General features: G+C 36.3%; 5 protein-coding genes across 9 annotated transcripts; 3 read left to right on the top strand and 2 right to left on the bottom strand.

The window, feature by feature from the left end:
- Positions 1-46: 46 nt before the first annotated feature.
- Positions 47-2747, bottom strand: TEX1 (Transducin/WD40 repeat-like superfamily protein). The gene is made up of 11 exons (XM_007020267.3): positions 2602-2747; positions 2393-2488; positions 2058-2187; positions 1731-1822; positions 1511-1579; positions 1318-1375; positions 1093-1192; positions 765-851; positions 554-632; positions 295-427; positions 47-211 (listed from the first exon to the last, which is right to left on the bottom strand). Exons 1-11 carry the CDS (start codon positions 2662-2664, stop codon positions 177-179), a joined length of 942 nt encoding a protein of 313 aa, XP_007020329.1. The 5' UTR covers positions 2665-2747; the 3' UTR covers positions 47-176.
- A 3042-nt stretch (positions 2748-5789) lies between these two features.
- Positions 5790-10579, top strand: LOC18593181 (RNA-binding KH domain-containing protein). Its single transcript, XM_018124683.2, has 7 exons — positions 5790-6178; positions 6776-6861; positions 8128-8273; positions 9149-9268; positions 9344-9460; positions 9659-9802; positions 9889-10579. Exons 1-7 carry the CDS (start codon positions 6042-6044, stop codon positions 10036-10038), a joined length of 900 nt encoding a protein of 299 aa, XP_017980172.2. The 5' UTR covers positions 5790-6041; the 3' UTR covers positions 10039-10579.
- A 471-nt stretch (positions 10580-11050) lies between these two features.
- LOC18593180 (Calcium-binding EF-hand family protein) lies at positions 11051-13789 on the bottom strand. Its single transcript, XM_007020265.3, has 5 exons — positions 13445-13789; positions 12799-13014; positions 12262-12464; positions 11732-11900; positions 11051-11432 (listed from the first exon to the last, which is right to left on the bottom strand). The coding sequence occupies exons 2-5, from the start codon at positions 12995-12997 to the stop codon at positions 11311-11313; spliced, it is 693 nt and encodes a 230-aa protein (XP_007020327.3). The 5' UTR covers positions 12998-13014; positions 13445-13789; the 3' UTR covers positions 11051-11310.
- A 939-nt stretch (positions 13790-14728) lies between these two features.
- On the top strand, positions 14729-17487 carry UBC30 (ubiquitin-conjugating enzyme 30). Its single transcript, XM_007020262.3, has 5 exons — positions 14729-14870; positions 15517-15623; positions 16063-16190; positions 16895-16999; positions 17153-17487. Exons 2-5 carry the CDS (start codon positions 15554-15556, stop codon positions 17294-17296), a joined length of 447 nt encoding a protein of 148 aa, XP_007020324.1. The 5' UTR covers positions 14729-14870; positions 15517-15553; the 3' UTR covers positions 17297-17487.
- A 4033-nt stretch (positions 17488-21520) lies between these two features.
- LOC18593174 (Sec14p-like phosphatidylinositol transfer family protein) lies at positions 21521-26880 on the top strand. Of its 5 annotated transcripts, XM_007020260.3 has the most exons (15): positions 21523-21937; positions 22448-22538; positions 22646-22949; positions 23089-23188; positions 23441-23707; positions 24120-24197; positions 24275-24379; positions 24467-24516; positions 24605-24704; positions 24843-24941; positions 25035-25148; positions 25238-25406; positions 25629-26023; positions 26127-26201; positions 26593-26880. In XM_007020260.3, exons 2-15 carry the CDS (start codon positions 22532-22534, stop codon positions 26611-26613), a joined length of 1884 nt encoding a protein of 627 aa, XP_007020322.3. In that variant the 5' UTR covers positions 21523-21937; positions 22448-22531; the 3' UTR covers positions 26614-26880. The 5 variants fall into 5 exon arrangements, with proteins under 5 accessions (XP_017980158.2, XP_088664153.1, XP_088664155.1 ...); XM_018124669.2 differs by lacking the exon at positions 26593-26880 and having other exon boundaries at positions 21521-21937; positions 22453-22538; positions 26127-26532; XM_088808027.1 differs by lacking the exon at positions 26593-26880 and having other exon boundaries at positions 21521-21937; positions 26127-26532.
- The last annotated feature ends 1103 nt before the right edge of the window (positions 26881-27983 follow it).

Here is a 27983-nt window from a genome sequence, read left to right as displayed (position 1 = left end):
TTAGACCATGGTGCCAATAGACAGTACAATAAGAAAAGAAACAATATGGAAATTCAAATCCATTTATTGGATAAAACAATAATCAAGTTTTACAACATTAATTCACAAATACATAAGTTACTAATACTTGGTTTGTGGAGAAAATGGTAAATATTCCAACTAGAACTACTGCTTCATTAACTGCTCTCGAAGCCAAATATCCGAAATACACCTGCAAAAGAAGAAACAAGACAGTAAGGAATCATTTCCATCTATGACAAAATATTATCTCCATAATAATGGATATCATTGCACCTTCATCGGCTGAATATTTGTTCTTGTCATCTCCAGCATAAGCAAGTAAATTGTATTTTGGATTCCATTCCACGCTATTCATGGCAGCTCGGCAAGGAATTTGGTGCACAGTTCGTCCAGTGTGAACATTAGACTGTTTCATCAGACAATAGCATAAACATGAAGAATTTAACTAAATGCTTTATAGACCTATCCTACAGATGAAACCTATTTTCAAAAGAAAGAAGAGCCAATGTAAGGAAGTCCAATCAAGACATACTATATCAATAAATAGATCTTCACTGGCAGAAGCAATATAGTCCCCCGTGGAATTGAAGCTTATTGTCCGGACAGGCCATCTGCAGGAACTCAAATGGTCATTTCATGCCCATGGCAAACATGATTAAAGCCCCAACCTCAAATACATAATAGTCCAGATATATCAGATCAGGGAATTAAAATATAAAGGTGTAAATTTAAGTGAAACTTACTCGAGCTTTGTAAATGTTCGCACGCAAAGCATCTCTGATATATCCCAGAGGCTGACTAAGGAATCAGCACTTCCAACAGCAAAATATCTACCACAAAAGTGTAATGGATTTATTGGAAACAAATTACCTTAAATTAAAATATAAAGAACAAAAATATGATCTAATGTGTACGAAAGTAGTGACAAATATATAAATCCTAAAGGGATAGATTCTAGTATATAGATCCAGAGTGGCTCCTACATGATGTATGCATATATATATGAGGGCGGGCAACCAACAATGACATGGTGCAACAAAGCTTAAAAACTGAGACAGATTTAAACCAAACCTTCCTGTTGGATCAATTGCAATGCAGTAGCAACCAGCCGTGTGAGCCATGAGGGTGTCAACTGGTCTAAGCGACGGGTATGCGAGTACTTCAACAGTACCTGAGAAGAACAATCAACACATACTACAAAATCAAGAACAAAAACACCATACAATTTATGGAGTAATAATAAACAATTTAGGATCAAAGAAGAAGCATAATTGCTAACTTAGAAATTGTTCTAACCATTTCCAGTCGTCAAAAAGAACATATCTCCTGTCATGTTCCAAGCAATTTCATTTACCTGGAAAAAGAAGTGTATGACTCAATCACTCGATTTGCATATCAGAAAATTTATTCATCTGTTTAATTATACAGCTTAGATATCAAATTTCAACCTTCATACGATAAGCCATTAGGTCCAACAATATAACAATACCTCATAACTGAACTTGCGCCTGTGCATTGGCTTAAATTTTCGAACATCCAATATTGTTAATTCATCATCCTACAGTAAAATAAAACAGAGTAAGATCAATGACTGATGAAATAATGCAACAGAAACTGCCCTACTGCTACTCAGAGTTGAGTACATGTAAAAAGTTCCAAGTTGCAGATGAGCTGAAGTGCTCCAAGTGACATAAGACAGTAGGACATACCCTATTACCAACAGCAATATGTGTCCCATCAGGTTTATAAGTGATGTTTATATTCTCCCCACTAAGTTCTGCTTGCTGTGAGCACTTTCCACCTGCAAAAGCCGAAGCAAGCAAAAGTAAACACCCATCTAATGGTTAAGCAACTAGGTGTCTTCATAACTGTTAATTTAGTCAGCCTCCAACAGGGAGCTTTCATTCAGATTCAATGAAGTGTCCATAATATTAAACATAAGAATTAAGACTGAACTGTACAAACTTTAGTTGTCTTTCCCTTCCCTCTTCAGCCCTCTAGGCTCTAAACAATAATGCAAAAGAGCATTCACTTACTGCGAGCATCCCACAAGCGAACAGTCTTGTCACCAGATGCAGTTGCTATGAGATCAGCATGCTTAGGGTCCCAACATAATTGATCCACACTATCGGTGTGACCCTTCAATTCAATATCTTTAGCCTTACCCTGCACCAGAAAATAGCAAATCACCATTAGCAACAGAGCGTTATTAAATTCTAACATCGAAGGTATCAAAACCAGCAAAGAAAACTGCTCTACATTAGTGTTCTGATAAATAGCCACCCAGAAGAGGGAAAAAAAGAGAAAAACACGTTGACCAATGCAAAAGTAAGAGCTTTCACTCAGAAGATTAGAAAAAGAAGGTCTTTACATGACCGTGAGGCTCAATATGCCAAACCCGAGCTGTTTGATCGACAGAACCGGAAGCAAGCTTGGTGCCCGTGCAATTCCAGGCCACCGAATGCACCTTTCAATGGACAAAACGAAAACAAATCAACTCACTATAATCAAACAACAAGAGAAACAACGCAATCAAAGATTCAAACAGGAGAGGTAAAAGAAATAAAAAGGAAAAGTTACCTTCTTTTTATGACCTTGATACTCTCTGCTACTGAGATTCTTGAAGGGAATCTTCTCCTCCATCTCTCTTCCTCCCTGCAATTCTGGCTCTGGGGTTTTAGCAGGGGAGTATATGCTTTAAAATTTCCCATTTCCTATTGTTTTTAACTATTATTATAATAATATTTTAAATAAAACACTATTCCTTTAATTTTGTATCACAAATGCCCTCGTAACTATTAGTTTTAAAAAAAAAACATTATGAATATGTTTGGTTCACGAAATATATAAAAATAAAATAAAATAACTATTATATTGAAATAAAAAAATGTGAAAATAGAATAAGTATTATATAATTTGGTATGACGAATAGAATAGAATAGGAATAATTATTATGACTTATTACAGTATTTAACTGATAATAATAACTTTGAAATAAGAAAAAAATAAAAAATAAAAAGATAAAAATATCTTTTATTATATATATATGATTATTTATCTTTATTTTATTTTTTAAATATTAATAATTTATAATTTAGTATTATTATGATTAAAATATTAATAATTTTTTATTTTTTATTTATATTCATTACAAATTTAATATATTATTAATTTTAATATATTTTAAAATATTAATATTAATAATGTTTAAATTATATATAAAATATTAATATTTTAAATTTTACAAATAATTTTTTACTTTTTTATTCTATTTTTTTCCTTTTTCCTTTTTTCTTCTTCATGGGCAGATTGCCAAAAAGGCGACCGATGTAATAAAATGTCAATCTGGAGCACCATGTGGCCGGATCTAACCACTATATCGCCAGATCAACGCTTCTTCATGGCTGGATTTGACTTTTAAGTGTCAGATCCAACCATGAGATTTGATCGGAAGCACCAGAACTAGCCGTTGAGTGTCAGATCTGGTTGGATCTCGGTTGAATCTTATTAAAAAGGACTAGATCTACACTTTTCGACCATATTCGGTAGTGAAATCGCTGTCACGGCTGCTGCCGCCTCTAACGTCATCTCCGGTGTTGAGTGCCAGTTAGAGAGAAAATGAGAGAGGAAATAACATGAGAAAAGAGATAAAGAATAAGGGAAAATGAGAAGAGAAAAAATATTTATAGGTCTAAGGTTGTAATATTTTTAAGTTATAAGGGGTATTTTAGTTTTATCACATTTTAGAGTTATTCCCTCAGTCATGAAATAACAAAACCCATGAGAAAGATCGGGTGTAATTATGCTTGAGTTTTATCCCATTTTAAATAATAGTTATTACTAGATAATAGCTATTCTTTGTGCCATTGGTGTACCAAACGAAGGTAGAGTAAAAACATGAGAATAGATAGGGAATAACTTACCAAACGTGCACTTTGTTTTTCATATGTAAAAGGTGATAATGTCTAAATATAAAGTATTTAAAATATCTTCTTTTTTTTGATGCTAGCCAACAATATCTCTTACACTGGTCCATCACCTTGTCATTGAATCTGACCATAGAATGTCAGATTTGACTAAATTTCCCTAAACCCCTTAAAAATAATTTTAAATAAAAAATTATAATTTATATAATAATAAAATTTAAAATTAATAATTAATAAAATTATCTTAAAAATATTACCATGTCATCAAATTAATAAAAATACTAATCGTTAATTAACGAGATTTATGTGTCAAGCGAAAATATTCTTTAAAAACAAAATATTTATTTTGAAAACTAATGGACTCACGTGTAATTATGATCAGAAGTAAAAAATTTAGTATATGTTATCTTTTTTTTAAAATATAAGATAAAATATACATTTAAGTTTCATAATTTCATGAGAATCTATTAGCATTCAAAAATAACAATTCATCTCAAACATATAAACGACATTAACATGCAAACATTTCATAATTTTTAACTATATTCCTTTCTCTCAAGTCGGCTGATAGTGTTCCTTTACACCAACCAATCACTTTACAACCGGAATTGGTTATGGAATGTCAGATTCGACTAAATCTTTTTAAAAGAGCACGATCTGATTAAATCTAGTACTCTCCGATTGAATTGGACGGCGGAGTGGTCGATCGATAAGAGGTAGGTAAAAAAGTTTTTTTTTTTGAATAAGAGAAAAAAAATTTAAAAAATGAAAATATATTGTAGTACTTTTTAGAATTAATGAAATGTTGTTTAAGAAATATTATCATGTCATCAAATTAATGAAAACATTAATGATCGATTAACAGTTGGACTTATATGTCCAGCAAAAAATATTCTTTCGAAGCAGATTATCCATTTCAAATATCAATAAACCTTTATGAAATTATAGCTAAATTTAAGGAATTAAGGTATTTTATCCGATTATATATTTATATAATTTATACTTAAATAAATATATATACTCTTTTGGTAAAATTTTGATTTTGATATCATTTATCTTAAAATTTTTTTGAAAAAATTTAATATAAGTGTTTAGTGCTTTTTAATATGAAAAGTAAATTTATAGTATAGGAAAAATATGAAAATTTGGTATTTAAAAGGGAAAATAATTTTATTTCAAAACATTTTGAGAAAAAAATGAAAGAAGGAATATATGTGTATGTAATCATTCAAGCATTAGGTATCTAAAAATGTAGAAAGAACTTCTTTGCTGGGATATTGTTAAAAGGAAAAAGGGACAAAAAAAAACGAAAGGAATATTTATATATTTAGATATAATTGTTCAAGCGTATTTAAAAAAATGGAGAAAGAACTTCATTTCGGACATTTTGAAACAGAAAAAAAGACAAAAAAAGAAGAAGAAAGAAACGGAAGCAACATATGTATATATATACAATTATTCAAGCATAACTTATTTTACAATTTATTATCCTATAGTCTGTCTATCATTTTATGTACCAAACACACTTTAATATTCATGATTATCTTCATAATTTGTAGCATTTTTTTTGTAAGCAAACGACCTTGTTGTCATTAATTATAAAGTTTGACTTAAACAATCTAACATTAATGCTTAATTAATATTATTCGTAAAGTAAATAAAGAAAAACAGAAAAGGCCATTTTGTTTTCTTAAGGAAAAAAAAATTACGGTCAACTTTGCCAGCAGTAAAAGCAAGTAAAAGATCATTACACCCACCTGCCTCTAATAAATAAAAAATAAAATAAAAATATGAAGAAGAGAGGTATAAAAGGAAAAAACATTTGCACCGACGCATCGGATAAAGAAACGAGAGAGCACGCACCACACACTGATGCACAGCGCTCCCCTCTTCTCTTCCTCTCCATTCCTTTTTTTGTAATTATTATTTTTTATTTTATTTACACTTCACACGTATAAGTATTACCTGGCACTACTTTTTTCTTTACTTATATTTTACATACAATAAACAAAAACCAAAAAAGGAAACTATATAACAACAACTACCACCACCACCACCACCACCACCACCGTGTTGCACCTTTCTCTTTCAGTCATGACTTCATCGGGAGGTGGCGGAGGCAGGTACATGGCCTACTCTCCCTCGCCTTCCGCCCCTCACTCTCCTCATCTCTCTGGCCTTCGTTCTGCTGCCGCCGCAGCTTCCTCCGCCGCCTTCCTCGACCAAGAGAAGTATGTTCTTTTTTTTATTTTATTTTTTCTTGTTTTTCTCGTCTCCCGCGTTAATTTTTTATTCAAACGCCTTGCGATCTTTGGTTTTATACTTGTCTTTTGGTTTCGATCGTACTGGATGTTTGGTTATCTCTTTGTTTTTTGCTGTTTCTGTGTTACTGTACTGATCTTGACTGCGATCTTTTTATTTTGGTTAGAGATGCTTTGCTCACTGTGGAACTTGTTTTCTTAGTTGTATTCTGCTGGAATTTTCAAGATCTAGTGATCGATCGATTCGTTTTTTAGCCGATTATGCTTTTCGTTCTAAGTTTCTGACGATGTTATGATTGTTCTAACAGATCAGTTCAGATTTTATGCGTCGGTGAATTTATAGTGCGTTGATGCTTTCATTGTGTTGTATCTAAGGTTTTTTGAGGTTTAAGATGCGATCTGGAAGTAGGTGTATTGAATCCAAGCTAAATAACTGGGAATTGTATGTGACACTCTTATATGACTCTGTAATTTTGATATCACCATTGACCGGTAGTTGGAGATGATTCTTTTGTTTAGATGTGTTAATCCAAAGTTGGCTGATGGTTTCCATTTTCTTTTTTGCAGATACCTCTCGGAGTTACTGGCAGAGCGTCACAAGCTTAGTCCATTCATGCCAGTGCTTCCACATACCTATCGATTGTTGAACCAGGGTGAGTTTTGCAAAACAGCAATCATCTTTCTCGTGAAAGGATCATTCGTCCAGAACATTATCTGCCCCCCTTCCCTTGATTTGTTTCCATTAAAAGAAAAATAACAACTTAAAGGTAAAAGTTAACCCTCAAATACTGACTCGACAAGTAACTGACTAGAAATGCTAATTAGGGATCTAATGGCTAACACTAACTTCATTACTAAATCTCCTGTCAAAAGCTGAAGCTAGAGCTAATTCATTGACTAAATTACTTTCAAAAACCAATAGGATTTCAATCCTCAATGAAAGGCTTGCTTACATTTTCAATTTTTTTCTGGTAGAGCTACAAAAATATAGCAGAAAACAATGGTTCTAAATTAGTTTCATAAACCAATAGGATGAATCTTACATGAACCTTGATAGCTCATCTATGTTGCACTGGAGAGTTAGGCATATCTTAGCGATGGAAGGAAAGGCTAAAGAAGAAAAAAGAGGTTGCTAGTGCAGTCCTAAGAGAAAATAAGAGAATGGGAGAAAAAGGAAGTTTCTGAACCTCACTAACAGTGATGAAGGAAAGAGTTACAGAGAGATAGCTAATGGTTCTACTGGTATACATCTTGGGGAGCAGCCTATGGTAGGTTTAAACAAAATTGGTAATACTTCAAGGGTTTATGTTTCCAAACTGCCAACTATAAGAGCATAAAATATATTTTAAATTTACTGAAATCATCATATCGTGGATCCCAAGGTCTCTCAAGGAATTGAGAAATCTTGGAGGACTTGCTCGAAAGATTTAGTTCTTTCAGATTTCATTGAGAGAGATCTTAGTTGCCTTGTTTGTTTTCTCTTTCTTCTGTTTATTGTACAAAATTGTCATGCAACAATGTGCTAAATTTTTAGTGGTGATGCAATTAAATAGTGTTTTTTTAAGTGCTTGATGTGATTTTTTTCTCTTCACTTGTATGATTTCAGATTCTAACTGATGATTTGATTCATTTATGGTTGTGTGAGCTAGTCAGTCAAATTATTCTTTTTTAAGATATGTAGACATCTTATTATTGATGTATAAATAAACCAAAATACAGTTTAACCACATCTTTCTTTTCATTTCATTCCAGTTTGCATTCAACTGGAAGAGTAGCTTATTTTATGAAGGAAGAGTTGATATTTAACTGACTATATTAACATTCCGTGTAGTCTCTCCATTTTGTGGTGACTGCTAACTGATTTCTTAACAAATGCTAACTGGTACATCTTATTCTTGAAAATGACATTTTTGGAGCAGAAATTTTGCGTGTAACCACACTGTTGGGGAATGCATCAGTTTTAGGTCAAAGTGGGCTTGAACAAGCTAGCCCCCTGGCTTCTGGAGGAATATTGTCAAATGGAGGAGCCGATATGAACGGATGGACATCACGGTTTCAATCAGAAGTATGGATACTAACCATTAACATAACTCTTTACCATCTAATTTTACTGCTTTTGGAGGTATTGCTGACTTAATATTTTACATTTCATGCTAACCTAACCTTTATTTGACTTGTAGCTTGCATTGTCCTTTCCCTTATGACAGGCAGTCTGAGGCTAACATCAAGAAGTCCGGAAAACTAGATTTAGCTTAAAAAATGTTTCAGACCGTTGCTTCTAATTATATGACTCATTGTTTTCTCTGGCCTTTATCATTGTCAAGATAAAATCAAATGTGCAGGGGATGACAGTTTGTCACAATCTTATATGTTAAACTACAGTTTCTGTTAAAAAAAAAAAACTACAATTTCTGTTAGGATGGAAGCCTGAAATGCGGATCATTGAGTGTGATACAGCGCATATTAGGAGTTCTGAGAAGAGGGCTATTCTCTGAACTGTGTACTTTAGTGCTGACTTCAATAACTGAACAGCCTTTTTTTGTATCCCCCCAAAGTGGTTTCCATGATTCCAGTCACCTGTTTTGGAAATACTAGCTTACCCGGTGTCCTAGAAACTGCTTAGATAGTCTCATCTGATCCCAATTTCTTGATGGTTGAGTGTGTTCGTAGTGGCCAGATTTGTCAGGACAATCATATATTACTGTTTTTAGGCTTGGTAGTCCTCAAATTTCAGTTTACTTCTATGGATGTTCTCTGTCAGAATGAAATCTTTTGATCTGTTCAAGGCACTTGTTATGAAATGTCTTTGGGGAATGCCTGGTGCTTGTCTAAGGAATGAGTCCTCTTTTTCCTAATCTTATCTGTGCCATACGATGGAAGACATTTGCATTAATCTGTTGCTATGGTTTATTTAACAAAACCTGGAATACTATGGTGCAGATGTCAGGATTAGTACAGCCCTCTTCGGCACAGAACTGGCTGAGTTCTCAAGGTAGCTCTTCTGGTCTTATTGTTAAGAGAACGATCAGAGTGGATATTCCTGTCGAGAAATACCCTAATGTATGAATGAACTCCTGTCCTAACAGTGATTTTAGAAATTTTCTTTTTTAGCATCTAACTAAGTTAATGTTGCAGTACAATTTTGTTGGCCGCCTCCTTGGTCCTAGGGGCAACTCTCTTAAGCGTGTGGAAGCAAATACAGAGTGTCGTGTCCTGATAAGAGGGCGGGGCAGTATTAAGGATCCAGCTAGGGTAATGATCCCTTTCTTCGCATGGTTCTCAATAGTTATTGCTCATTAAACCAGTTTGGAAAATCTCTGATCAAAGTAAAAAGATTTTGATGAAAGTGTACCTGATCTTGAATTATCTGTTCTTTCCGGTGAATGCTAAATTCTCTGTCTCTCTTATGTGGATATAAATGTAGTAATGTTATCTTTTAAAATTGTTAAGGAAGAAATGATGAGAGGAAAGCCTGGGTATGAACATCTTAATGAACCTCTTCATATCCTAGTTGAGGGAGAACTACCTGTTGAAATAGTTGATGCTCGCCTGATGCAAGCACGGGAGATACTTGAAGATTTGCTTAAACCTGTGGTGAGTAAAGCGTCCTTCTCTCTGGAAAATATTAATTTATGTGTTTATTGGGTATCATGATTTTTTTTTTTTTTTTTGAAAAATAGGATGAATCCCAGGATTTCTACAAGAAACAACAGCTGCGAGAGCTAGCAATGCTGAATGGTACACTTCGTGAGGAAGGTTCTCCCATGTCTGGTTCTGTATCCCCCTTCCACAACAGCCTTGGTATGAAGAGAGCAAAGACTAGGGGGTAAAGGATCCCTCCATGTGGGCTTTTGGAGCTTGTGTCTTAGTGTCTGCCGTAAGCAGCAGTTTCCCGGACATTGCAGGTGTTGCTGTGTCAGGCAATGCCTCCAACTACCGTCGGGGCACTGGCACTGTTGCGTGCCAGTTCTAACTTGTTTCTATATGAAAGTGTGTTTATCTTGTGTTTGGGAGAAGGTTAAAAGCTAGTATTTACACAGTCAGGGGCAGGTGTCTGAGTTGTCAGGGTTTGCGCTTTTGCATTTGTATGTCTGTGGGTTGAGGCAGTTTGGTTGGGGCAGTCGCAACCCCCCTAAATTGTGCTTGTATTATTAGGTCATAGTCTTAAAGCTTGCAATGACAGTTTTGATATGAGGGAGTTAAAGGTATGGTTTGGTTACAGAAGAAGTGAGGGTGATTTTATGTTAGTGAATGTTGTTTTTGGGGCTGGAGTGTTTGGTATTATCAAAATCCAATTGTAGATCGCACTCTTAGATGTTATTATTATTATTATTATTATTACGTTATTAAAAGGAATTCTTTGTTCGTAAATGTGCTGTGTACTACTTTATTGGGTAGTTTCCCCTTTTTCTCTTCTTCCTTGCTGGTTTGTTGAAACTGTAAATAAATTGACTTCAGGTAATTCTTATAAAATATAAAAAGTCAGTAATTTAATGAGATTGAGTATTTAGTAGGTAGTGTTTAGAGCATTAGAGTGCAGGGTAATATTTTTATTTTTTATTTTTGAAATTAGAGAAGGGAGATTTGAATTTTACTTTTTAAACAAAGAAATCATGCATCAACAACTTAAAACAAATATTTGGACATTAATAGTTTTAAATTTTAATCTAATATTTATAAGATTCAAATATCTTTTCAATTAATAAAGTTCATAAATGGTCGATTCGAAATCTAAAAACCAAACCATTTCTGTGACTGTGGTTTTTTGTTGTTGATGGTTTAATTTATTACCAATGCTGGCTTGGCCGACGAATTTCACATGCAGTGAATCAGGAGGGCGGATTGTTTTGAAATAAGGATACATAAAAACCAAAGTAATGGAAAATCCTAGCCTCAGACAATAGTTGCATAATTGTCAAGCAAAGCACGATACAAGCTCCTTCATCATCTTTATTTGAGACTATTAACATTGAAGATTCTAAGGAATGAAGCCAACTTACTATGATCCTGCATGTTTCTGTTGTCAACTTGGATATACTTATTATTACTGGGCGAAAACCAAGACAGGAGCAAGTACCAGCCATGGCTCATCATATCTTGACTCAGACCCTCCCTTCCTCTTCTTCTTCCTCATCTTCCATGTCATCGATCCCAACCCAGCGTGTAAATGCAAAAAGAAATTCCTTGAAATTCACTGATCCATTTTTATCCCAGTCCATCTCTTCTGCAATGTCACAATAAGCATATGTTATGCAATGAATTTAGTTTAATTAGAGTAAAACATGAACTCAACAGATGGACAGTACTCCTGACATGAATCTGTGTCAGCTAAAGTTAATTAAGGGATTTTGGATGCTGTCTAATCTTCTTCTGTCTTGTCTATGCACAATCTAAGATGACACAAGTGCCTCTTCCCCTTTAAACAAAATGCACATAGCAATCTAAGCATCAAAATGCACATGTGAATTTGAGTTCGGATCTGCATTTTCTGTCATATTGGAGAGAGAGAGAGAGAGAGCTGACCAAATCTTTTCATGGCTATTCGTCCAGAGGAACGCTCCCCTGATTCATTTATGGCTTGAACCATCTCATTCTTGCTAACATAACCATCCTTGTTCTTGTCCAAGAACACAAATGCATCAACCAAAGTTTCAAACGTGGCCTCCAAATTTTGCATTCCCATCCTTGATTTCTAACCAATGTCATGGAAAGACCAAGATGACAGAACAGAAAAACACAATCATAGTTTGTATTATAGGAATCTACACCTGTTTATATGCTTTCTGAAAGGTTCTAAGTCTGGAAGTTAGGTGCAATGGCTTGAAATCACCAGTGCAAGGGCATCCTCCTGGTGACAGAAGGATGAATGCCATTGATTGTGCTCTAAAAACATGGGAATTGTCACATCAAAAGAACAGCCAAACAACCTCAAAGAAACCAAAAAGTTTGATACCGTAATATAACTTAAAGAGTGACTTTTACCTATCAGAAAAAAGCAACAGACACTAGCTTGAACAGAAGCACAGAAAATCGAGTTTTGTGTTTAAGGATACAGCTTCAAGTGATGTAGCATTGTCCTTGAAAAGATGGACAAGGCAAAGAAGTACAATGAACTCATTGAATTTCATTCCCATATCCTCATTGATATCACATGCATTAAAGAGATCATTTATCTCCTCCTCTGTGAAAGAAACTTCAAGCTTGTTGAGACATTTTTTCAGCTCTTCATGATCAATTGCACCATTTGAATCCTCATCTACAAAGAAAAGCAATGGAAACGAGTTATGCAAAAAAAAAAAAAAAAAACATGTGTGTGAGATTGAATGCTATGGCTTAAATGAACAAAAATTTGCTGAAGATTTCAACATAAAACTTATTGATTCACTGGAAGGCCAGACAAATAGAAAATGCAATGAGTATTTCTCCAGGGAGTACCAGAAAATTGCCAGGAATACCAATCTCTCTCAGAACATAGTTTTGGCCAGACATTGAAGCTTAAAATTTTCATTCATGTGGCTATAGTGTCACAAATTTCATGTTTCGGTTAATCATCAGCTAATTGAAGAACATTACAAGAAAGCCATACATACCAAACTGCTCAAAAATAGCTTTGCACTTCCTTAAGTTCTCATCAATTTTTGGGAACTTTAAGATTATGCTGTTAAAGGATTTCATTGCAGTTCCTTTAGATGCCCTTCGCTGCATAGCTTCAACCATTTTAGCTTCTAGTTTTGTTTCTGGTACCCATACCATTTCTGGCGATTCAAGCTTTCCCGCGACACCTCCCATTTCCAACTTGTAGTTGCCTGGCCATACAAGTAAACAATATTAAAAAACACTCAAGCCATCTCATTGTAGCAAATATGAAGTTTCTGATCCCTGACAAATCAATAATTCAGTTTATGCAGTAACTACCATTACCTTATGAGCATAAACAGAATACCAGGAAAACATTGACTCCAAGCAGAGATCAGTAATCAGATGGTATAGCCTTATCTATTAACAGCTTTACTATCATGAATAAGGGTCATGAGTCACGGCTGAGAGCAATAAATGGAGTAAAAAAGCAGTAACAGATATGAGTGGTTCACAAGAAAATGAGTAGTCAATGATCCCCATGATTAATTACACACAGGACAGGAAGCAGTAGGCATGATCTCAAAAAGACAAAAACCAAAATGATTATATTCCGAAAAGATAAGGAAAGGTAAAAAATTGAAAAGCAGAAGCACTCACCAGGAAGAAGCACAACCTTCAAAGCCCAAACCAGGATCCTTTCAAGCCTTGTGCTACCCAAATTAACCCCGTAAAAGCCAAAACGCCAAATCGAAGAGGATGGAATTCAAGCAACTGGAAACGAAAACAGACTGCAGCTACCAACACCAAGCTCCAGGTAGGACAATAAGAGATCCAAACTGGCTTCAAACTAACAATCTGAACTGTGAAGGGAGACAAAAAGGAAGAAAACGAGAGAGAGAGAGAGGAGCAAGATAAGAAGATGGAAGATATGGAACAAGGAGGAAACGCTGGAAATCAGAGAGAAAGTGGGGTTGGTTGGTGTAGTTTGATGTTAGAATGAGGCGTTTAAAAACCAAGTTTTGTGGTGAACCCACCACGTATTTTTGTCCTTGTTGAGGATGCGTTCTATTTCCAGCCGCTTGTTGTGGTTGCACACTAACTAAATTATCTGCGCTGACTTTTCCCACAAAAACAGCGAACACCTCAACGAACTAATATAGTATACGGATCAGCAGTCCCTCCCTATCTTGTATTATAAAATAAAATACCAGCACTACCATCATCACCAATTCAACATTCATCCATCAAAGTGTGTTAAGATCACTTAGATAAAGACCAAACATATCTTCTTCCCCAACACAGTTTCCATCTTCATCAGCCCCATACATGTTAGAATGCATCAGATCGTGTTAGAAGAAGTTTGTTATTATATATGTCAAGGTTGGCCTGGTTGCAAAAACATGCATGCATGCATATGAAAGAACAAGAATTGGATTGACGATCCATGGCTACAAAAGAAAACCTAGTAGAAAACATCTTCCCTCATGTCTTAGAAAACATTATTGGATGTCGCTAGGAAGAGAAGAAGAAAGGAAAACACAGTGAGCAAGCATTGCATTGGTGCATGCCACATATATATATATATATATGGTCACTTCATTGTGTTCAATATTGATTGTGTATTATCAACTGATATCAAAAACTAAATGCATATATTTATGATTTATTCACATAAATTATTAAACTTTTGATTCATTAAGGGTAAGATATTAATTACTTTACTTGTTTGGAATTATTACCAAATCAATGAATGATTTCAGTTCACACATTTTTGTTTCCATTTTTAAATCTTAAATTCTATAAATTTAATAGAATTAAGGGGGAAAAAAAGGTTTTTTTGTAATTGCAAAATATAATTTAATACATTAATAAAAATAAAAAATTTAAAAAATGGAGAGAAAATAAGGGAGCGAATAATAAGGCGGCAAGTAAAGAAAAGAGAGGGCCGCGTGGCACAGAATCACCGCCACCAAGGCCCCTTTCTCTTTGTATAACATCAAATCCTAAATCCCCCCAAGTCTTTCTTCGTTCATTTCTTTCGCTCTATTAACCCTAGTCGACCCTTCGCAATTCCTCGGCCAAGGTAATTCCTTTATCCTTTCCCTTCGCTTCTCCTTTTCTCTTTGATTGAATTTTCATTTCCCCGTGCAGTTTTCGCAACAAATTTGGTTTTTTTTTTTGTTTTTCCCCTTTCTAGTGGCGGCTGTTTTTATTGATTTTTTTTATATTTTGTACGTTTTGATTCACTATGTGCTTCGTTTGGGATTCCCGAGAATATGTTTTTTATTCTTTTTTTTTATCTGATTATGTTATTGGTGATGGATCGGCTTTTTAATTTCTATTTTATTTTTTATTTTTAATTTAATTTCTGTTTACATCATATTTTTTTTTATATGTGTGGGTGATATATGTGCCCTAGCCCCTGCCCTTTGTTTGTTTGCTTGCCTAGAAAATCTGGAAAAAATCCATTAATTTCTTTTGATAGAGTGACTTAGCACCGCTCCACATTAATAACTTGAACCAGTATACTGTTTTGAATCGGGAAAATTATGGGCCCTGTGAGTTTTCTTTTGTATAAAATTAAAAATTTTATAACAGTTCTTGTTGACACGGGTGACTATTATATTAAAATAATTTCTTAATAGCAAAGGAGACTCTGTCGGATACTGTTGGTTTAGATTTTGATTATTACAGTTCTTTTCATTACTTTCAATTTGTTTTTGCTGCAGTTACCATCCCATTCTTGCTTGAGAGAGGGTTTTTCCAATGGCTTCAAAGCGGATTAACAAGGAGTTAAAGGATCTGCAGAAGGACCCTCCTGCTTCATGCAGTGCTGGTTTGTTTCCTTGTTTTCTCAACTCATTCAATTCGGTTACTTTTCAGTCAATGATGAAGTTAATGGAATTGATGAAGCCTTGTGATTTATGTTCCGACCACTTGTATTTATTGCTTCAGCCGTGATATATTAACTTTGATTTTTATAGAATCCACCAATAATTATGGTAATATAATAAAGATTGCATCAAGGTCAAGCGGCAATTATACAAGATGGTGTATGTAAGTCTAAAGTGGCAAGTAAATGCCACAAGTTGTCAGTTGTAATCTGTTTTTGACATGAAGGGGACAACTGGTTATTGTGTTTGGATACAGAGGTTTGATTAGTATATTCAAAAACCCTAAAGTGGTCGCTATGTAGAATAGAGAATATGGTTAGATTGTACTTTTTTATGAAAAATAATCTAATATATGTTTTAAATGATGCTGCATGTATACAGGCCCTGTTGCTGATGATATGTTCCATTGGCAAGCAACAATCATGGGCCCAGCGGACAGTCCTTTTGCTGGAGGAGTCTTTCTTGTTGCCATTCACTTCCCCCCAGACTACCCTTTCAAGCCACCCAAGGTAAAAATACCTGAACTTGTTATTTCATCCAACTATGTATTTGTCTGCTTGACTGCCTATAAAGAAGTTCATTGTGCACATGTGAACATGTGCAGGAATGCTTGGAGACGTTTCTATTTTTCTTTTGTTATTAATCAGATTTATTTTATTGTATGTTTAATTGAAACATCACTATCATATTGGTGTGGAGGGTTGGTGGCTGGGCTAGAGCTAGATATTGTGTTATTATTACATTAGGAAGATTTAAATCTTTTCTGAGTTAGCAGCTTCAACAAACAGAGAATATAGAGAAAAAAGAGTAAAGCTTGAGAGTATAAGGAGAGTGACTTCCTTTTAAGTGTGCTAAAAAGATGGAGCCACTTCTGGTTTTTGTTTCTGGAAGATTGGTCACTCAAGGGTTTAAGCAAATGTCTTGAACGTGTATTAGCAAGCATTTTGTTTGTGTCAGTGAATTTGTTGCTGTCCTCTACATGCCTGTGCTTTTGTTACCTAAATTGTAGGAGTGGTTTATTACCTGCTATGTATGCTGACTTTGGTTTCTGAAGTTGGCATAAGCTGTATTTTTGCTATCTTAAACTGAATTCATTGCATTACCTTGCAAGACATCTACTATGTTTTTCAAAGTTTTTAAAGTTGGCTATAGTAGGTGGTTCTTGGGGATTCTCTTCTCTTTTACCTGATTGTATTAATTATCCTCTGTAAAGGTTTCTTTCCGAACAAAGGTTTTCCATCCTAACATCAACAGCAATGGTAGCATCTGTCTTGACATTCTGAAGGAGCAGTGGAGCCCCGCCCTGACCATATCCAAGGTAATAGACTTGATATAATTCCTTTTGTCTGCATTAAATCATAAACGGACACCATTTTCATCATCAACATTATCCCAATCCTAACGAAGCTGTATAAAATTTTTAATATTGGTCATCAACATTTTTAATTGGCTATAACTGTCTGTTTTGTAGGTTCTTCTGTCAATTTGCTCACTTCTGACAGATCCAAATCCCGATGACCCTCTGGTGCCTGAGATTGCTCACATGTACAAGACTGATAGAGCCAAATATGAGAGCACCGCCCGCTCGTGGACCCAGAAATATGCAATGAATTAAAGGGTCCGCCAGGATGTCATGTTGGATCCCTATTAGTAAATAATAGAAATAACTGTCTGGATACTATATAAAACATCTTTGATAAGTTTCGATGTTTCTGTGGATTTAAAAGGGTTATTGCTCTTAATTTAAAACCGAAACAGGTCTTGTAATAGCTGTTTAATATAGCTTTATGAAGCATTTATGCTAAATTCAGGTGTTTGCTCTCGCAATTGAATTTGTGGTCTAGATTTCAAGTGACCCTAAACCCCAGTAAAGTAAGTCCTCCAGGGCTAACCTACTATTCTTTGAGGTTCTTCAGAACTTGAATAGTTTGGGCTGGATCATGGACTGTACGTGCAAATTTTAGTCCCTCCCAGCCTGGATCAGAAGCACATTACTTCCTACATCTGAGTTTGAGATTTGGGATTGATTGTCCGATAAAGGCCCAACTGTTGGGCTGAATGGGGACTAGAGAAATCTGTTCGACCCAACTAAGACGGAGCAAGTCAAACGTGGGAGTGACAGAAGCGTGAAATATTTATTATTATGTGGGCATAACAAAGATAGAAAAGTAAGAAAAAATAAAAAATAAAAACAACACACCCTGCATTAAACAACTTGGCGGAACCGGGGGGGACCCTTGGCAATTAATAGGCCAATATCATTCACACCGCACCAACCCTCCCATGGTGTCTGCATGTTTCCCCCTTTTGCTTGATTTCTGTTCCTCCTCAGCTCTGGCCCTTTCCCTTGTCCAATTTCATCCCCATCTGCATCCATGCTTTTTCTATCAAACTAGTAACAATTCAAATAAAAAATGCTCACAATCACATGCAATGCAACAACAACCAAGGCAGCTTATGACTTGTGAGAGAGAGCAAAAAGGAGAGGCAGAATGAACTTTCATGATACGTCCTTGTAGATGTAGGCCTGTTCCCTTTGCCTCTGCCTTGATAAATTATCTCTTTCCCATCCATCCAAGCAGAAGGAGCCGTGATATTTTTGGCCCTTTGTGTTTTTTGTTTTGGACACTACCCAATGTTTGGTGGTTTCTGCTTTTGTTAATTGTTACTGTCAGTCCTCTCTAGCTAAATAGCATGTAATCAAGGTTGTGATTAAGGATTAATTAAGAGCAAAACCCCATGGAGAGAAAAATGTCAAAATCATAGTAAAAAAAAATGGGTGATTGATAGTATGTGTTTCCCAAGGCCATGGAAAACATTTTACCAATTGTTAAAGAAAGAGAGAGGAAAGGTGGATTTTGACTTGAGGTATCTTGTCATGGCAACAAAAAGCTGTCGGTTGGAATTGGATACGGTGTCGGTTCACATTGTTGTTTAATTCAACCCAAAGATCAATAGCTTATTTATTATGGGCAAGTAGGCTTAATTTTTAACTCCAAGGTAACATGTATAGCAGTCAGTAATAGAGAAGTGATGGCACTAGTAGTGATACCCGAGAGAGAAAGTAGAGGCCAAGTTTGTTGCATGGAAACCAATATGGCAGTTTTTGTCAGAGACAAAAGCATCACGGGCTTTGAATCCAATTCTTTGACAGAAATTTAATACTTATAGTAAACGCGGGAGGAAGGAAAAGTCACGCACACACTCTTCAAGGATGAAAAAGGGTTTGTTTAGAGTGAAAAAACTTAAAAAAGTAGTTTTTGGAATCAGAATCTGCCAATATAAACTGACAGAAAAGCCACCAACAAAGAGAGAAAACACTGCTAGGCATTAGGTAATTCTAGGGATGTTTGCATTTGTCGCTTTCTCGGACATAGGAATGTCTTCAGCCTAGGCCAACACCCCTTAAGACAACATGTTGTGTTTTGATGTACAGAACCAGATTGCACGCAATGCAATCCCTTGGACGATGATGATCGAGAAGACTACTGTTCCTTCTTTTTCAGTAGGTTTCAGGTTATGTAATTAATGAAAGAAAGATGGTATATATGTGGCAGCAGGATAAAGGGGAGGGAAGGGAAGGGAAAGGTCTTCTGATATACGCAGAAAGGGGGAGAGGTATGCCTTGACAGGGACTATTAACTGCTGAGCTTATCTTGGTTTTGGCGATGGAGGTTTGGGGCTGAGCAGGGGCGTTATGTCTTTGTCTTCTTGAGAGTGACTTCTCCACCGACGCTCCCTCTCCAGCCTCCAGCTCTTCCCTGTTTTTTCCTCTCCTGCACCTCGATATCAGAATCAAATCTGGCTGAGTCCCCCACTAGCAACCAAAATATTAACTCTCCCCCTGTCTCTTTCCACCATTTTCCATCTTCATTTCTACTTCCTACAGCTCATATTCATTTACCTCGACCAACAAAACTATAGTCTAATTTGACATTCCTTTTGAGTGCCATTAAAAATTACCCCAAAAAAGAAAAGAAAGCATGTAAAGTTTAGGTCCACGCTCCATAGTGTTCCAAGCACTATCTCCATTGCAATGTGCTCGAAGACGTAGAAAGCATACGAAGTTTTCTGACCACTCAAATGCAATCTTACCCGAAAAAGTTGACCATTTTGAGCTTCCTTTTAATTAATTTTTGTGTTTGATTTTGCAATAAGAATGGGCCAAAATCATCGAGCAAAGACGTCATCTTTAAGCTAACTTCATTATATATTCGAAGCTAATGCCTATGGTGCGAATGCAATGAAGTACAAGAAAAACCAAACATTGGCAATGAAGAATGTGTATTACTCCCGTTGCTTTGTTTCTTTTTATTATTTTCATTAACTATATAAGCATAAAAGGGAAAAAATTGCATCAGTTTGATGGCGGCATTTGTTTTGTTGCAGTTTAAGCATTGAAGAGTGTAGCAATGATGACGCTATCATTCTTCCCTCCATCTGAGAAGCTTTCGTGTTTGAATTTAACCATTCCCAAGAACTGTAAAAACCCTCTCCCCCATAAAAGCCCACAATAATTAGATAATGAAAGAATTTTACTTTAACTAACCAACCGTTGGTTTTTCTCTGTTTTTTAGTACTGATGGGATGGGACCATCCATGTAGTTTTGTACTTTTTAACATTCATAAATACACCAAAAAAACAGAACAGCAAAATCCGATATTGGATGCGGCATTAATGTCTCTTGAACCTGTTTCAAGTTCATTGTCAACTAGTAAGTACTGCAGTAGCAACTGATTGAGAAGCAAGATGAAAATTTGTATGTTTCGGATTCAGTTTGATTCCATGCATGGGAGTGTGATTTTGTGATGATGGTGGGGTTTGGGATTGAAATTCCGAAATCTGAGTCCCTGACTGAGACAGCATGGGCTAGTAATTTGGGTACAGGGTCAGGGTGTTAGTTGGCTCGGGCTGCAAGGATTTCCTTATGTTCTTGCATTTGTAATTTTTGTATTGCTACCGAGCCAAGCTTTAAATACCACTGTCTACTAGTAACAGAAGCATTTAACAGTTACAGAGCTTACCATGGATGTGGATTTCTGGCATGTTGCAAATGATGTATCCACCTCCTAGGATTAATAAATAATAATCAATAATCAAAAGACACCTAACATTAATTGCGGCCTGGTAGGAGTTGTGTGTTTTGTAGTCATGGATGATCAACCACGTATGCAGAATAGAGCCAAGTCAGAGGGGATTGTGGGGGATCTTCTCTCAGCCTCTGGTTTGCCACCAAACCCACCCACCTCCCCATTTTAGCCAAAAGAAGGGATGGTGACCTAATACTGGCAAAACTTTGCCTCAACTCTTTTCCTCTCTTCCTAGCAGTCACCTACATCCCCTCTCTACCCTTTTCGAGGTTCTTTGTGTCATCAAAATGATAACATGGCGATGAACAGAGAGAGAAGAACCATGCTAGCTCATGGATATTGAGTTTTGGTGTAGAGACACTTCGAGAGAGTACTGTTGAGTTTCGGATTAAAACTAGAATTATAGTGTCCTATAAATCATTAGCTACTTCTTACTCCATATTTAATCCTATTCGGGTTAGAATGTAACGCTTTGAGAGTTAGAATGAGTATAATAAGAGATCGAAATACGTAAATTTTTTTATTTATTTGATATCTCTACTATTTATGTTACTGTATAAGAATCTGAGCGAAAGAGGTAGAAAAAGGTCAAAAGCAGGAAGCATGCTTTAGCTCCTCAAAAGTCACAGTCACTCCATTCCATGTTTGCTGCTGCAGTTACTAATTAATTTCCGTTTAATTTATAGATAAATTAACCAAGAAAAGGCCACGTATGCAAAGCCGAGCTGACAAATAAGAGGAAGCGAAGCAAAGTAAAACAAAGCAAAGTGAGACGCTCATTTTCTTTCTCTTTCTGTCTCTCGCTGGAACCTTCACCGCCTGCTCTGCCCACCTCCATCCTTTTTCTTCTTCATCTTTTTAGAGAGAGAGGGAGAGAGTGAGAGAGAGAGAAGGAAAGAAGAAAAGGGTTTGCGTTTTGTGATTTGTTAAGTGAGAGAAACTGGTGGAAAAGTTAAAAACGATCAATAAAAACCAGATCTTTCGGAAAACATTTTGTTGTTGTTTTTTTTATTCTCCCAGAAAATCCTCTACATTTTCCTGGAAAGTTTCTGCTTTTCGTTTTTGCTGTTGTTTTTTTGGTGTTTTTTCCTTCTCTCTCTCTCTCGTTTCTCGAGAGATTTGGTGCGGTTGGGTTGATTCCACGTTCGGTCCCTGGAGTCAGTGGGTGCGTTCTCCTTTCCTTTTTGAATTGAAACTATTGATATAGGAAAAATGAAAAACAGAGGAGGGGGAGATCCGTACGATTGGTGTTGTAATAATTAGCAAGCATTGTAAGAGATTGAATGCGTTGCAGCTTCATCTTGTAAGAGCTTGAGTCACTGTTTTTCCACTGTTTCTAATCACCGACTCGTCTCTCCGTTTAAAGCTCACTCTTTTATTCATTTCCTTATTTGTTTTGCTCTACTTTCAGTGAAATTTGATGTATTTTTTTAATAGTTCAACAGACACGAAGAGAATTACTAGTCCAGTATATTAGTTTTATTGGATAACGAAGAGAAAAGCTTATTCATTTTTGTCCAGATCTGATCATTCTCTTTATCATTTTTGTCCTGTTTCCACTCTAGTTATATTTTAGGTTTGCTCTTTCATAAATTTTGCTGCTTTAGTTACTGCTTCTTAATGCCAAATGATGAGTTTCTGCTTCTGTTCTCTAATTGTTTGCCACAATGTGCAGAACAGAACATGATGGTTTTATTTCTTTTCTATTAAGCACTGCTAGCTTCAAAGATCAAAGCTTTTACTTTTGCAAATTGCTGAGATGTCAGGTATATTAATAATATATGTGTGCTACTTCATGAAATGCTTTTCTTCTTTTTGACTTGTTAGTGTCAGCCCTGTTTAATTTTACTTTGGTTTTATCAATATTGCCTAGGGGCGGAAGAAATTGGGGTGAATGATGAAAGCAGAGACAGAAGGTCTGATTTTGACAACTCTGAAGATGAGAGGAGAAGATCCAAGATTGGGAATCTGAAAAAGAAGGCCATAAATGCGTCCAACAAGTTTACTCATTCCCTTAAGAAAAGAGGGAAGAGGAAAATCGATTACAGGGTCCCTTCTGTATCCATTGAGGATGTCAGAGATGCAAAAGAGGAGAGTGCTGTTCATGAATTGCGTCAGAAACTTCATCATAAGGGTTTGTTGCCTCCTAGGCATGACGATTATCATACTTTGTTGAGGTCAGTTGGTGGTTTCAAACGCCTAGTTGTAAGCCTTTACCATATTAAACCAGCAAATTTGGCCGCTCGATTTGTTAAAGGTTTCACATTATACCTGGCCAACTTAAGTGTGCTGAGAAGTACTACTTTTAACTTGTAGATTCTTGAAAGCTAGAGAGTTTAACATTGAAAAAACAATCCAGATGTGGGAAGACATGCTTAATTGGAGGAAAGAGTTCGGAACGGACACCATTTTGGGGGTGAGAAATGTAAACTTTGTTCTATCTATTTCATTGCATGTTCGCTAAAGCTGGAAAAGAGTTAACAAGCCAAACCGCAAATCAATGGCTTGCATAATATTTGATGAGGCCAAATAGTTTTCTGGCATCTTAGAATTTTATGTTACTCTCATGATTATTATGCACAGTTTATAATAGCTAGGATTATGTTTTCGTGCAGTATCCTTTTATTGTATAAGTTTAACCTTTTTTTTTGAGTCAATCAATACTTAGGATTTCGAGTTTGAAGAGCTGGAAGAAGTATTGCAATATTATCCCCAAGGATACCATGGAGTTGACAAGGAAGGAAGACCTGTTTACATTGAGCGGCTTGGGAAAGCCCATCCCAGTAGGCTTATGCGTATCACCACCATAGATCGGTATTTGAAGTACCATGTCCAAGAGTTTGAGAGAGCTCTGTTAGAGAAATTCCCTGCTTGTTCAATTGCAGCAAAGCGACAAATCTGTTCAACAACTACTATATTGGATGTACAAGGACTGGTATTTGACTCTTATCTTTGACAGCCTTTAACAAGTTGAAGATTTGACAACATTACATATAGCATTATGGCAGAACTTTGCTAGCTTTTTTTTTTTTTTGTTTGAAAAGCAACTTTGCCTGCTTTGTAGCTTTTAGAAATCTTTGCATTGCCAATGTACACAGTATTTTTCTTTTTTATATAGGTCTAGCACTAGAACTGAATACAAGTGCTGCATTTCACTTTAATTTTTGCTATGCCCCCACTTCACCGATGACTTAAACCGTGCCACTAATGGACTGTGCAATAGGGCCAGTCCTACTTACTGTGGAATGTTGAAATATTTTCTTCCTCTAGTGGTGGCTGTTTTGAGTCATTTACAGCAACCCAATGGTGGACTTATAATTGGTAATTAAATGTTGTTTCTAATGTAGGGCATGAAGAATTTTAGCAGGACTGCTGCAAATCTTTTGGCTGCCATGACTAAAATAGACAACAGCTATTACCCTGAGGTATGCAATACAATCCAATCATATTTTTACTTTCTGTTGCTAATTGGTATTTAATTCTTTTTTGTATGGCTTTACAGACATTGCACAGAATGTACATAGTCAATGCTGGTCCTGGATTCAAAAAGATGCTTTGGCCTGCTGCTCAAAAATTTCTTGATGCAAAGACAATCGGAAAGATAAATGTAAAGGATATGGCTTTAGGCATTCTTTTTTTTTATTTCCCTTTTCTTGCCCTCTAGATGACTCAATTTTTCATTTACAAATTTCAGGTTTTGGAGCCCAAGTCTCTGGGTAGGCTACAGGAGATCATTGACTCTAGGTCTGTTTATTATCTGTTTATTCTTACCTGCAAGAGAATTCAACCTATGATTACTCCTAAGTCCTTTCCTTTTCTTCACCTCTTTCAGTCAGTTGCCGGACTTCTTAGGAGGGTCATGCACTTGCTCTACAGATGGAGGGTGCCTTAGATCCAATAAAGGTCCATGGAATGATCCAGAGATAATGAAGGTAGCCATCCCTTCAATCAAAGTAGTTTTGTTTATATAATATGCTGCTTCTTCCTCTTAAACATGAAGTGTTTGTTAGACATGATTTTAGGTTTTACTCAACTTTTATCTGGAGATTAACATGTGGTTGTGTCGATAGCTTGTACATAATGCGGAAGCAACATTTGTGAGGCAAATCACCAGAGTATCTAATGACCAGCATAAATATGACTCTTATGTTCAGACACGGTCATTAAAGGTAAGTGTTAAAGTCTATTGATCATTGAGCTCAATAATGTTCTGTGATTATATCTTCTATGCAGGTCAATTGACACATAATCTGTTATGTCAGGGAAGGGCTAGCAACACATCAACAGCAGAGTCTGGTTCAGATATTGACAATCAGTGTTCTCCAATTGGACAAAGAAGCTCTGCATTTCCTTGTTTGGCACCAGTTCATGAAGAAGTGAGTTGCAAAAGCAGTATTCTGTTTCATTGTGGTTACTAATGTGTGTTTTTGTGCCTTTTGAATAAAATTGATTGTGATTTATGCAGATGAGGGTATCCGATCCAAATGCTTACTATAGTTGTGATGATAGTTTCCCTCTGGTTGAGAAAACTATAGAAAGTGACCAAGGACCACTGTATTCCCTAGATCAGTTGCGTAATTCCAGTAACGTGGATAGCCAATCTCACAAACAGGCATCTTCTTCGTATTCAGAAGGTATTTAAAATGCTATTTTATTACAGTAATCAGTTGTCTTCTTCCTGGAGGATACTTTAAGTGTTTCATTGTTTATGGTTTATTTGATGGTATATGGACAGTGTTTCTTGTTCACTATCTGGTTTCACAGATAGGATATAGATATTCACCATATAGTTTACGGATGTTTTGTTATAGTCCCTACGCATGGGATTTATTTTCTAAGTTGATGTTAAACTTCAGGAACATCAGTCAGCCATTGGTTTGACACTGTCAAGGAAAGGGTTGGGAGAAGGAATATTCATTCTGTGGCAAAAATGTTAATAGCTTTATTGGTCAGACTGGCTGCTTTCATTCGTACTGTTCGATTTGAATCTTGGAGAAAGCCAAACAACATTCATCCTTCGAGTGCAATGGAATCCAGCAACACAAATAGCCATTCAAATTCACCAGCAGCTGAAGCTGTTAATGAAGAAGAGCGTGTCCTTCCATGTATAGAGCGTCTTCAGAAACTAGAGAAAGCATTTGAGGAGCTTAGCAACAAGCCTGCTGGAATTCCCGTAGAAAAGGAGAAAATGCTTATGGATTCTCTGGACCGGATCAAATCTGTCGAGTTTGACCTTGAGAAAACAAAGAGAGTATGGCTCATCTTACTTGCTTTATAACAGTCAGAGGTTTGAGGACTGGACTTTGATTTCAATGATCACAATTTTTTGTTTTGACGATGGTGTCATTTTACAGGTTCTACATGCTGCGGTGATGAAGCAACTTGAGATTGCAGAGTTGCTGGAAAATATACGTGAGTCTAAAAGTCAAGTAAGTTCCATTCTCCATAGAGTAGTATATTCCACAGTATTGCAATCTTGAACTTGATCCTGTATTCTGGTGTTTAGAAGGCTTGAATTTCTAGGAGATTGCAAATGTGTTTTAGAACCCTTTCCTGTGATAGGGTTGCTTGTTGCCTTCACACCAAATGAAAAACAATTCAAGACCCTACTTTGCTTTAACTTTCTATCAATTGTTTGGATAGGCAAACCACCCCCTTGTCTGCTTATTGAAAAGAAAAATGATAGATGTGTATGAAAGATGAGCTCGAGCTATGATTTAGAGTTCCAAATTCCGATTTATTATCTTGGTGTTCATGCATTCTTTTCAAGTCATCGTTTTCTTCCACTAATACTGATGGTTGTCGGCATACTTGTTGCAGCAACGAAGATTATTCTGTTGAATGTATGGAGATTGGCCATGCAGACAGAGTGGAGCTATAGGAGGGTTGATGCCAGACAAAGTACGCCATCGGGGGCCATCTTTGTTCGTGGCACGTGGATGAAACATGGGGTGGACGCTTTCTTTTTTAGCTTCTTCATCTCCTTTTAACCCCTACCACATGACTGAAGTTACTGTTGAGCTGTACGGATTTTTTTCCAAAGAACAGCTTTGAAACAGTGGAGAGAGTAAAGAGAAATATAAATGAAATATCTTCTTACATGCGGCATGCTTTTCTTTTCCTTTTTCTTTCTGTTCAAATGAATATAGCCATGTCCTACTTAATGTAAACACTGAGCATTGTGAATGAAATTTTGAATCCTAACTTGGGTGATATACCAGTTCTCATCTTTCCATGGAGAACGCCACCAACCATCATTCCAAGGGTACATAGAGTAGATACTGTTTCCTCTTTAACCCGAGTTCCCTGCAAGTTCAAGGCACAAATTTCCCTTGCATTTGTGGGCTACAAGTGATGAGGCCTGCTCACATGGTCCAAGTTCAATTTCAGCATCTCTCCCCATCATTCAACTTGGGTTTCCTTCAAGCGCTAAAGGTACAGGTCAGGCCATCTGGTGGAGCTGAAAGGATCCACCTGGAACCCTCGAAGCGATCCGAGACATTGATCTGATAAGACTTTGGATCTTTAGTGATTAGCCGACCGTGCAAATGGAAGAACGTATGCAGGCTAAGGATGATGCGAGCATTGATGCTTTCATGATGAGAAAGTGCAAGACCAGCACAAAGACCTTGCCGTGTACGTGCTGCACTTTCTTTCCGCCAAAATGAAGATTCTTGACGACATCCAAGCCTTCCCGGATTCATATCGTTAGGGAGGTCTTGCCACAGCCTTGCTGTGTTTGGTGGGTTAGCAGAGGCTCTCTTGACCATTGTTTTTCTGTTTTGCCTTCTCGTCGCCTTGCTTTGTCATGCTTATACCCCAACTCAATGAATCACTACTATTTAGAAGAAAAATTAAACAGTTTCAAATTCAGGACTTGGTGGGGAGGCAGGTTGGCAGAGACAGAGTTGACAGATATGAAACCAGAAGACGTGGCCTCTAAGAACAAGACAGCTGACTTTTGTTCATGCGTCTAACTATCTAAAGTCTAACCCAAACCCAAAAGAATCATCGAAGTATTGATTTGTTGCTCGTGATGTCATTCACTCATTAATTGTAAAGATAGTCGTAAATAATGAATTTGGTAATCCTTTGTAGATGTTCGAATTAAAATAAAAAAAAATGAAATAAAAGAAAGGTGGAATGATATTCCTTCTTTGTTTTCTTCCTTTGCATGGCTGGTTCTAGCTGGAAAGCTGACCAAGCATGTA

Source organism: Theobroma cacao, chromosome 7, assembly GCF_053813885.1.
Source record: "Theobroma cacao isolate CCN51 chromosome 7, ASM5381388v1, whole genome shotgun sequence".
Lineage (NCBI taxonomy): Eukaryota > Viridiplantae > Streptophyta > Magnoliopsida > Malvales > Malvaceae > Theobroma > Theobroma cacao.
Note: the sequence above shows the minus strand (reverse complement) of the source record. Positions and strands in the feature narration are given on the sequence as shown.